The sequence below is a fragment of the Lactuca virosa genome, chromosome 9 (genome assembly GCF_052849685.1).
Source record: "Lactuca virosa cultivar CGN04683 chromosome 9, Lactuca_virosa_CGN04683_v6, whole genome shotgun sequence".
Classification (NCBI taxonomy): Eukaryota; Viridiplantae; Streptophyta; class Magnoliopsida; order Asterales; family Asteraceae; genus Lactuca; species Lactuca virosa.
The window spans coordinates 94790245-94801288 of record NC_136434.1 but is presented as its reverse complement, the minus strand read 5'-3'; the positions used below and the strand labels follow the sequence as shown (position 1 = coordinate 94801288).

Below are 11044 nucleotides of genomic sequence, written 5' to 3'. Positions count from 1 at the left end.
AACAAAACAATATGCTAGTGATAGTCCGAGTGAAAAAAAAAATGTTAGGTACTAGACACGTAATTTTAACCAAATCATAGGGACCATTTCAATAATTTACTCAAAAATTAAAACTTACCGTAACACAAAACAAAAACTTTACACAAAGAAAGCCATGATTATTTTCAAATGTAGGGATCAGAATTCAGAATTCGTATGGCGTGTCAAGTAATGGCAACAAATTTCACCATATCGACATGCATGAATGCATAAATTTCGGACTTCGTGTCTCCAATTTTACATTAATCATCAAACAATTTAACCTAACAACTTCACAATACATCTGACACCAAAATTCTATGAATGTAGTTGTAATTGAAAAGAATTTAGCTATGACAGGGATGAAAATCGACGAAGAATTTGTGCCTGATAGGCGCATTGAGGTTGAAACAGATGATGAAGAAAACGAAGCGGAAATACATTGCGATGGCGAGGATAATGACGATGATGAGACCGGATCCGACAGTGAATTAATCTCCGCTGAAACCAATTCCGGCTTCATCACCGCTTCTCAATCTCAAAACTGTTCCATTGATCCCTGGCCACAAACTTACAGGTTCTGTTAATTCATTTCGAGCTTTGACTATTGATATTTCAGACTATAACAAATCTCTATGCAACTGTGATCAATTTTGAGTATAAATTATCAAATCTAGAAGAAGAACACATAAGGATATCGTGCTTCATACAGAAAATTCATAGTGTTCATTTTAAAATATCCACGATCCTATGAAATTTGCACTTGAAGAATAGATATCTCAGTCTTCTATAATGTATATCATTTTTAGCAACAGTTAATTCGTCAAATCCACATCAACTGTAAATAGAAAAACATGTGAGCAACTATATTCGCTTCTCTCGGGGAAAATCATGAGCTTAACGATTACACAGCCTGTTCCAAATCCTTAGCAATAAGAGTACCCTCTGCCTCGTTCTTCATCTTTTACTTTGTTTGCTTGTTTTAAATGTGTAAAACAAACAGTTTCAAAAAGAAAAAGAACACGTCTGGAATGAATGCTGACCAATTATCACTAGAACAAGCATGTGGTGACTAATTTAAACAAGTATTGACACAAATATAGTAGTTTCAGTAATCTTGCATTCCCAATCATTGGTACATTCAACACTGTAAAGAGTCGTTGGAGTTTGAAATCTCAAATTTGTGGTACTTATAGATATGCAGGGGATTCACAGGAGAATAATTGCCACAAGTACAGTAGATTACATGTAGTTTTTATAATTTCCCATGATGAATTGCAAATTATGCAGGCAGTCAATGGACATGTACACAATGCCCCTTCAGTCTATGGGTACTTTAAAAGGCGCATCAGAGTTGAATCTAAATCTACCTATAAAGAGATCATTTGGTCCTACAGATGATCAATCCACCTTGCACAATCCCCTCATTACTGAAACAAGCTTGGACAAAGATCAAGTTCCTATCTCAACACTCCCTATGAAGTTCTCTCGAATATCAGCCTTAAGAATCCCTAGCCTCCATGATTTACCACCTCCTGTAGAGCAGTGCTCATTTTCTCAATCTGTTCTTAATGGTTAGTCCAATACCTTCCTTCAAAGTAGAACATTCAGCCCATATTATTCTCCATGAGATTTTTATGTTCTTATTGTTTGTAGTGATTGTTATGCAGCAATAAATGTCCTTTGTGGTATAGGACTCCTATCAATGCCTTATGCATTTAAAGAAGGAGGATGGTTGTGTCTTATGCTTCTATTGCTTGGTGGTGGGATTTCTTGCTATACAGGAATATTGATAAAGCTGTGTTTAGAAAGATATGATGGACTCCAAACTTACCCTGATATTGGACAAGCTGCATTTGGTTTTGTTGGCCGCATATGTATAGCTGTGAGTATTTATACAAAACTCAAATATTTCTACAAATAACAAAAAGAAACCATGAGGACCAAATATGTAACTTTCTCTTTTTGTTTTCTAGTATAGTGCTAAGTATAACTTTTGGTTTTTGACTTTTTTTCATTTCAATGCAGATGGTTTTGTACCTGGAATTGTTTGTAAGTGCTAATTGTGAATATTAATTTCATTGCATGATTGTATCTAATTAACAGTTTTAATTAATCTAAAGTTGTGTGCTAATTAATACTGCAGTCTTCTTGTGTGGAATATTTGATAATGATGAATGACAATTTATCATCACTTTTCCCACTTGCTCAATTGGATATTGGTGGTATACATCTTGATTCTCATTACTTATGTGCCATTATATCCACCCTTGTTATCCTTCCAACAGTTTGGCTGAGAAACCTTAGTTTACTCTCCTATATTTCAGGTTCTAATTTCTATATCCTTCAATAATTTTCCTTTTATACCCCTGACTGAGATAAAGGAACTAATTCCAGAGGTTTTTTTGAGCAGCTTTTGGAGTTGTAACATTGGCAACTGTGATTCTATGCTTGCTATGGCTAGGGGTAGTTGATGGAATTGAATATCAACCGAGTGGAACTGCATTAGAAGTTGGAAACTTGCCTGTAGCAGTTGGACTTATTGGTTTTTGCTATGGTAGCCATTCTGTTCTTCCAAATATCTACACTTCCATGAAAGAACCTTCTAGATTTCCATCTGCTATGCTTATCAGGTGACACTATTATTCATCAAAAATACTTTTTTACCCTAAACACTTTTTTATTGAACTTGTGAATTCATGCATGCATGCAGCTTTTCTATAGGTTTCGTTTTGTACACTGCAGTAGGAGTATTTGGATACTTGATGTTTGGGGACAACATTAAATCTCAATTCACTTTAAACATGCCACCTCATTATCTTACCTCCAAGATTGCAGCATGGACAGTGGTATATATGCATCAAATATATATATATATATATATATATATATATATATATATATATATATAACAATTTAAACAAAATCCCATCATATCTATAGCTTTAAAATTAATCTAATATTATTATATACATGTTGTACACAGGTTGTTACCCCTGTTACAAAATTTGCATTAACGCTTACACCAATAGCATTTGGTATTGAAGAACTTTTGCCTCCATCTCAACAAAGTTCTTATGCTGTCTCCATAATCATCAGAACAGCTTTGATGTTCTTCACCCTACTTGTAGCTTTAACAGTTCCATATTTTGGTAATGGATTGTTTTTATTAAAACTAAATTACATTTTTCGTCCTTATTTAAAGTTGTTTTTTTTTCAATTTTGCGTCTTACTTGAGGTTCTTGTAACATTTTCGGTCCCAGTTCCAAGTAAATTACTAGTTTTGGTCCCAAAAATTTAGTCATTTTAGTTGGAACATAGACTAAAAACGTCAAATAAGTACCAAATGTATAAGAGAACATTTTGGGACTAGAATTGAAAAAATCAGCTATACTCATGGTTCTAAATAACGCGCCATGGCGCGCCTCAAGGCGTGCCATGGCTCGAGGCGTGGTGTACCCGTTACGAAAACGTCCAAGGCGGATTTGTTAAGCATGGCGTCCAAATAACGTGTCAAGGCGCGCCTTAACGCGATATGGCGCGAGTTTTTTTCAAGGCGCGAGTTTTTTTTGTTTTTTTTTTATTTATTTTATCGGGCCTAAAATAATTGAGTTTTTGTTAACTTTTTATATTAGGTACTAATATAACACTTCTAAAAACTTGATATACTTGATAAAAATCAATAATTATATTATTTATCTCTTTTAATATATATATATATATATATATATATATATATATATATATATATAATAGTCACGCCTTGAAAAACGTCATGGCTCGCCAAGGTTTGTCATGGCTTAACTTTTACCTTGCCGCCAAGCCACGCCTCACGTTATTTAGAACCTTGGCTATACTCAAGAACCAAAACGTAATTTATACTTTATTTTAATTTATTATATTCATTACAGGAGTTGTAATGGCCTTGACCGGATCAGTACTCATGATGCTTGTAGTAAGTTTCACATTTTTATTCTTCATTTTATGAATATTTTTAATTAATTAAAGGAAAATTAAAATAATTAATTTCTTGATGTTTTTACAGTCTGTAATCTTTCCGTGTGCTTGCTACTTGCGTTTACTCCGTGGTCAAACCACAACATTTGAGGTCCAAAACTTACATTTTTATTTTCATAATCGTATAAAATATATTACCTTTTTTTTGTATGTTCCTCAAGCAGAAATCTATAATTTTTTTTTTTTTTTTTTTTTTTTTTTTGCAGATTACAGTATGTTCTTTAATGATTCTTGCTGGATTGATAAGTGCTATTGTAGGCACATATTCATCACTTTCAAGTATTCCTGGTTAGATAATAGGAAGATGGTAAGTATTATTAGGAAACGGGAATTTTATTTGATACCACATTTTTATGTTTGATTAGATGTTGAAAATGATTTTTGTGTTGAGGCCATAAGGTTTATGTCGTTGCTATTGTTTTGAATCTTTCGTATATGGTGGTTTTTGTGTATTTAAAGGTTTCATTTGGGGTTAAGGGACTATAATTTTCCCACTTTGTTTTTGAGTTATTTTAAGAATTAAAGAGGGAAAAGAAAGTAAGGATGAAAAAAAAAATCTTGTTATTGAGTTAGAAAAAAAGACGAAGTTTTATATACGTTTGTCATTCAAAAAAGTCAAAATATATACCATAGCGTAATGAAATACATATTAACAACAAATAACTTAGTGAAATATCACATCAATCTAATATACTCATGGTATTACTCTATATACTTGTACCAAAAATATCACCAAATCTTCTATGACATTCCAACAAAGGCCACTTCATTATCACATTGAATATACAGTTTACGCTAAATAATTGAAAATAATATCATGTATGTGTATATGTAAAGATTGAACCATTTACTCTAAATAAACCATGAATAGATAGATCATAGATACTTCAAAGGAGTCCAAAGAATATTCAGAACAAACATAAACGCTTCACAAAGTCGGACAATATTTCATATCTCTAGTTCTACAATTGAAGCAAGACAAATGGTCGCTCTAAACTTGTTGGGCGCCGGTGTAAAAACAAAAAAAAAAACCAAATTCATATAGAATCCGACAACAGTATAAGGCTAGAAGGGTGGATTACTCAATACAAGTTAAACAAAACTAAGATGTCTTTAACAAGACCTTTAAAGCTGTAGTTTTTTATTTGTTTAAAAATATTTAGCTATGTCTTTAACAAGACCTTTGAAGCTGTAGTTTTTTATTTGTTTAAAAATGTTTAACAAGACCTTTAAAAATGTTTGACAAAAGTAGCTGTGAAAAGGTGTAAAGTTATATAGATTATAAAAGCTAAAAGTTTAAAACTCCTAAAAGTTATTTTAATTATCTTTTTAATTATGAGTTTTTTTTATAAAATTAAAGTTTTAAGCTCATATTTCAAAAAAAAAAAAGAACTTTTTCTTAAATTAGTGTTTTTTTAAACTTTTAACAACTCTCAAAAACTTGTTGTCAAACAGCCCTTAGGGGACTTTGGTAAATTGCGTTGAATTTTGAACTCTTACTAGTTAAGGGAATGTAAGATTGCATAACCATTTAGATGTAGTTCTGAGGTTTTTTATTCATTCGGAAGTCTTTTGGAGATTGGGTCACACGTATTGAATCCGAACAATTCACCTCAAAATGGTTCCATTTAGAGGTTACCAAAAAGCTATTCAGTCTAGAAAGAATTTATATATATATATATATATATATATATATATATATATATATATATATATATATATATATATATATATATATATATATATAGTAGGAGGCCACATTTGATTGCACATCTTATACATGATTTGGGTCAGGTTTGTTAAGAGAAACTTTTATCAGATAAGCCAAAAAAAAATCAAATGCTAATGGAAAACTTAGATATGAAAAATGTATACAAATTAATTAAGGGCCTATTTGATGGTTGTTGTCTGGAAAAATATTGTCTGAGAAAATGTTGTCTAGGAAAGAATCTGACTCACCTGAGGTTTTCTAGGAAAAACATATCTTACCGGGAAAGACCCCATTTTTTATACAAATCAAATAGTTTTTTCGGCCGATTCAACTAGAAAGAATTGTTTGGACCTAAAAAGATGTCTATCAAACGGAGCCTAACATGCCCTACGTCAATAAATGGTTAGATGAATCTATAAGTATTAGGTTAATAGTAACCTCGACTTACTTATCTTTCTTGTGAAAATGAAAGATCATGGATTCTTCTTTATGAGGCATATCAATTCTGGTTATAAATCATTGTCATTTATTGATGAGAGAAATATTTGTTTGATTTCAATTGTATAAAACTATAAATAATGAGCTATATCATATGTACAACTAAGATTATGTACTAGTCCTTACAGTTGTTTTGTTGGTAAAGAGATGAGAAGACTATAGATTATAAATCAGTTTTCTTACTTTGGTACTATTATGATTTACAACACATATGTTGGTCAATGTCAAGAAATGATCGTGACCTAAAAGTTAAAAACAAATCTACAAAATCATAAAAAGGAAATATGACTAATGTTGAGCCACTTTTAGATGATAGAGAAAAGTGTAAGGGTCTATGTTGTAACTTATCCGTACTTTTCTTCTTCCGGAGCCTTTCAGGCTTTGTTTGACGTGGAAGCCAAAACTGGGAGCCTTCTTTGTCCAAATAGACCTATCGGACACCCACCGCTCCCTTCTGCAATCTCTCCTAATAATAAACAAATCCCCCCGCCGGAGATGCCGTCGTAAACCTATACGCCGGTACCTCCGCCGCACTGCTTATACCTCAAAGATCAACCTACAATTTCCCCTAATCTTGCCCATTGGGAGATCACCGGAAAAGAAATTTTGAAAAAGAAGAAGGAGCGTGGCTCCTCGAGAAATGGCGAGTGGCGGCAAGCTCTCGCCGCACGTGATTGTCGTCTCACTTGCCATCGTTTACATATACTTTTCGACTGTCTTCGTTTTTGTGGACCAATGGTTTGGGCTCCGTTCGTCTCCAGGAATCATGAACACCGTCGTTTTCACCGCGGTTGCGATTATGTGTATCCGTAACTACGTCGTCGCCATGTTCACGGATCCTGGTCGGGTCCCGCCTTCATTTGCGCCCGACATTGAGGACTCGGAGCACCCGATTCATGAGATCAAACGAAAGGTACACAATGCGGGATCTCTTCTTTTTCTTCGAATGTTACTTGATTTGCATTTTCTTATTCTATTCATTCTATTAGTTTCCTTTTCAGGTTTAAGATCCCATCTGTGTTTTTAAAATCATTTCTGCAAATCAAAATCTGTGATTTGATAATCCGTTGTTATGATTTGTTTAGACCGACCTTAAAAGGGTTTTTCCCCTTAGCTTGCTAAGTAGCCATTACTTCTTGGGATTGATTGTTAGCTTGTTAATGTTCAACTACTCTAGCTGGTTCATATCAAAATCTACATCATTCCCAAAATACTCAACATAAGTGATCTTCATCGATATTTAAGATAAAAGTGTATACTTTCTTCCATTAGACGTTAAGGCATGTACTGAAACCAGGGGGTTGCTTCTTCTTTTTTTCCCATTAAGTGTTCTTTCTCTGTTGAGTTGATCTTTCTGCATTTAGTAAAAAAGAAACAGTTAATTATAGCTTACCAAATTGAGCCATATCCCCATTGAAACTGTTATATTAGAAAAACTTAACACCTAAATGTGGTAATGGCATGTTCAAATTTATATACCGTTGGCAGGAGGTTGCTTTAGCAGACACATTGATTTTCCTCACGTGCTACACTTGATGGTTATTCTTCTTAAAATTGAAACCCTAAGGTTAAGTCTTGTAAGCTTCTTCAAGATTGTTGTAAAGAGTTGTGTACATGGCTTCCTTTTTAGACATGGAAACAAATTTGTTATGGTGATAAATGATAATTGATCAATGCTTCTCTTTTGAGTATATCTCTAATCATAGGTGCCTTTAGCTATTTTCATATCTACTTACACCTGATGATTATGACCATTTTTGTCAACTCAACAAGATCCAATTATTTTTACTAGCATGATTCATACTAGATCTATCTCTATAATCTGTATATGTAAAGATGTTATAAATACTTAGGGGAAGAAGAAAGGAAAATGCTTTAGAACATAAAAGTTTCCTATACTTGTATTTGGTGTTGACTTTTGAATTCTGATCATAGAGCAAAACAGTTTTTTCACTAGTTTGTTCAATGTGATAGTAAGAAATCATGCAAACTGAGGAATAGTAACGCATTCGACAAGAAATTGTAACTATTTTTTTGACTTGAATGTGTAGCTAGGAAATACAAAATATATATGCTCAATCTTGTGAAGTTACATAATTTCTATGGTATATTCAACTCCCTAATAACTTTACAACATGTAACTATGAGTTTTCTTATTAAATCCTGTATGGATGAAGTGGCTGAATGGATAGTGATGTGATGTCTGTCTGGATAAAGTGATGTATACATAAAGACTGTTTCTTTTATTGAACAGAATGAAGTGTATGAATATGAGTACATGACCATTTTACCCTTTTGTATAGAAATGTTGGTAAATGACAAATGAATGTTTATATAAGAACTATTATTAATCACAAACTATTTTCTATAAATAACAATACAAATGTAATTATATTTAACCTCAATATGATTAGAACTTAAATTGAACACGATATTTGATCATAATATCAAAATAATAAATTAAACCGAATGTAATAGTTAAGAATTAATTGCAGCATAAACTTCATTTAGTGCTCAAATGGTGTCGATACCAATACCATATGAGACTGTATGAACAAATGCTGTTTCTTTCTTTCTTGGGCTGAAAGAACTGTAAATGACGATTTTACCCTTGTGTTTGAGACTGTAGATTTGTTTTTTGCAGGGGGGTGACTTGAGATACTGCAAGAAATGTTCATCATACAAGCCACCTCGTTCCCATCATTGTCGTATATGTAAACGTTGTGTCTTAAGAATGGTATGCCACCTTCTGTTGTTTTATGATTTATGATAGTAAATGACGATTTTACCCTTTTTGGAAATGAAATTGAAGGATCACCATTGTGTTTGGATGAACAACTGTGTGGGCCACGCCAACTATAAGGTGTTCTTTGTGTTTGTTGTATATGCTGTCCTCGCATGCCTATACTCTATGGTGTGTATCATCTTAAATCTTTCTTTCTCCATTTCTGTTTAAACTTTTAAATGATTGAAGTGATTTATTTATTTTTGAGTAAATTACACGAATGGTCCCTACGGTTTGGGGTAATTTGTGTGCTTGGTCCCTAACTTAATTTTTTAACTCGGAAAGTCCCTACTGTTTGTTTTTGTTACGTGTTTGGTCCCTACTGTTTGTTTTAGTTACGCGTTTGGTCCGGATCTTACAAAAAACGACTATTATTTAAATAGGGAAAAATGATGGGGTAGGTAAGGTAAGGTAAGATGAAGGGGGTGTGTTTATTTAAATAAATTAAAAAATCAAGGGAAAAATAGTCTTTTAAGGTAAGATAGGGACCAAACGTGTAACAAAAACAAACATTAGGGACCTTCTGAGTTAAAAAAATAAGTTAGGGACCAAACGCGCAAATTACACTAAACCATAGGGACCATTCATGTAATTTACTCTTTATTTTTGGATGTGTAGATTTTGCTTTTAGGTAGTTTAACTGTTGATACACAAAAAGATGGACAGCAACCCGAAGGATCTTATAGAACTGTATATGTAAGAAGTCTTTCCATTCTTTCTTTATTTTTTTTCTTTTTTTTTGAAAAAATCTTACAAAGTTCATTTGTTTTGCAGATCATATCCGGGATGTTGCTAATTGCACTTACCATGGCTTTAGGTGTCTTTTTGGGGTGGCATATCCATCTTACATTACAAAACAAAACCACAATAGAGGTTTTTTTTTTCTTTTTTAAATAATATATAGATTTTTATTGTAGGCATTATCTTTTTAAACATAAACAATGTTTATAACATCAACATGTGACAGTATTACGAAGGCGTGAGGGCAATGTTGCTAGCTGAACAAGGCGGAAATGTGTACTCTCATCCGTATGATCTTGGGGTCTATGAAAATCTAACTACAGTGAGACAACATTTCCCTTTTCTTTTTCTTTTCTTTTATAACATATAAAAAAAAAAAGATTAATTAATTTATATATTTATAGGTATTGGGTCCCAACATTCTTTGTTGGGTTTGTCCTGTATCAAACTACATAGGATCGGGTCTACGTTTCAGAACTGCATATGATCATCCACATGGCGTATTCAAAACAACAACTACAACTTCAACTTCTTCTTCTTCTTCATAAAATTATCATGATATATTGTTATATATAAAGTATAAAGGGGATCGACTAATGATATGATAGGGTGAGTAGAAGTACTAACAAGTTGTCCTTTTGTTGTGGGGTTTGTTTTTTGAGGGGTTGGTGGGGTGGGGTGGGGTGGGTTGGGGATTACAGTTTGTTTTAGACTTTTAGTGCTTGTATTGTACATACAATAAGCAACATGGATGGATTATGGATAGATGGATATGGATATGGATGGGTAATATTTGTATAGATAATTGCTTTAACTATAAAAGGAAGTCTTTTATCCCTTTCTTTGGCTTATGTGAAATGTTTTTTAGCTACATATTTGTGTTTCCTATGAAGGCCGGTAAACGTAAATATAAGACAAAATTTCACAAATGGTCATTTTGGTTTTAAATTTACCCAAAAAACAGTTATATATATATATATATATATATATATATATATATATATATATATATATATATATATATATATATAAAAAGGCAAAAAACTAAAACATAGAAATTTATAATATTTATATAAATGAAAAATAAAAGTAATTAATTTTAATCAACATGCAAACAAGTATATTTCCGTTTTGGTTTATAATATAGGTACGTTGTTGTCTTCAATCTATCTATATTTATATTTATATCTATCTATATCATATCATACTATACTTATAAATGAGACATTTTTCCTATCACCTCATGTATTTGAAACCTCTCCTACAAATTTCCA

The 11044-nt window shown here is 32.4% G+C and overlaps 2 protein-coding genes across 2 annotated transcripts; both read left to right on the top strand.

Moving 5' to 3' along the window:
• Window positions 1-258: 258 nt before the first annotated feature.
• On the top strand, window positions 259-4468 carry LOC145138860 (amino acid transporter AVT1E-like). Its single transcript, XM_079072874.1, has 11 exons — window positions 259-595; window positions 1309-1592; window positions 1689-1903; window positions 2047-2070; window positions 2165-2345; window positions 2432-2651; window positions 2732-2867; window positions 3005-3170; window positions 3930-3973; window positions 4064-4126; window positions 4242-4468. Exons 1-11 carry the CDS (start codon window positions 339-341, stop codon window positions 4326-4328), a joined length of 1677 nt encoding a protein of 558 aa, XP_078929000.1. The 5' UTR covers window positions 259-338; the 3' UTR covers window positions 4329-4468.
• A 2150-nt stretch (window positions 4469-6618) lies between these two features.
• LOC145141432 (DHHC-type zinc finger family protein) lies at window positions 6619-10608 on the top strand. Its single transcript, XM_079074725.1, has 7 exons — window positions 6619-7157; window positions 8889-8981; window positions 9057-9158; window positions 9648-9725; window positions 9804-9902; window positions 9997-10092; window positions 10175-10608. The coding sequence occupies exons 1-7, from the start codon at window positions 6885-6887 to the stop codon at window positions 10316-10318; spliced, it is 885 nt and encodes a 294-aa protein (XP_078930851.1). The 5' UTR covers window positions 6619-6884; the 3' UTR covers window positions 10319-10608.
• The last annotated feature ends 436 nt before the right edge of the window (window positions 10609-11044 follow it).

Excerpts from the sequence above, each read along its gene's own strand:
- LOC145141432 (XM_079074725.1), top strand. The coding sequence starts at position 6,885 with ATGGCGAGTGGCGGCAAGCTCTCGCCGCACGTGATTGTCGTCTCACTT. Across the intron at positions 9,159-9,647 it reads TCGCATGCCTATACTCTATG|ATTTTGCTTTTAGGTAGTTT; the intron begins GTGTGTATCATC and ends TTGGATGTGTAG. Across the intron at positions 9,726-9,803 it reads GATCTTATAGAACTGTATAT|ATCATATCCGGGATGTTGCT; the intron begins GTAAGAAGTCTT and ends TTTGTTTTGCAG.
- LOC145138860 (XM_079072874.1), top strand. The coding sequence starts at position 339 with ATGAATGTAGTTGTAATTGAAAAGAATTTAGCTATGACAGGGATGAAA. Across the intron at positions 2,071-2,164 it reads TTTTGTACCTGGAATTGTTT|TCTTCTTGTGTGGAATATTT; the intron begins GTAAGTGCTAAT and ends TTAATACTGCAG. Across the intron at positions 2,346-2,431 it reads TTTACTCTCCTATATTTCAG|CTTTTGGAGTTGTAACATTG; the intron begins GTTCTAATTTCT and ends TTTTTTGAGCAG.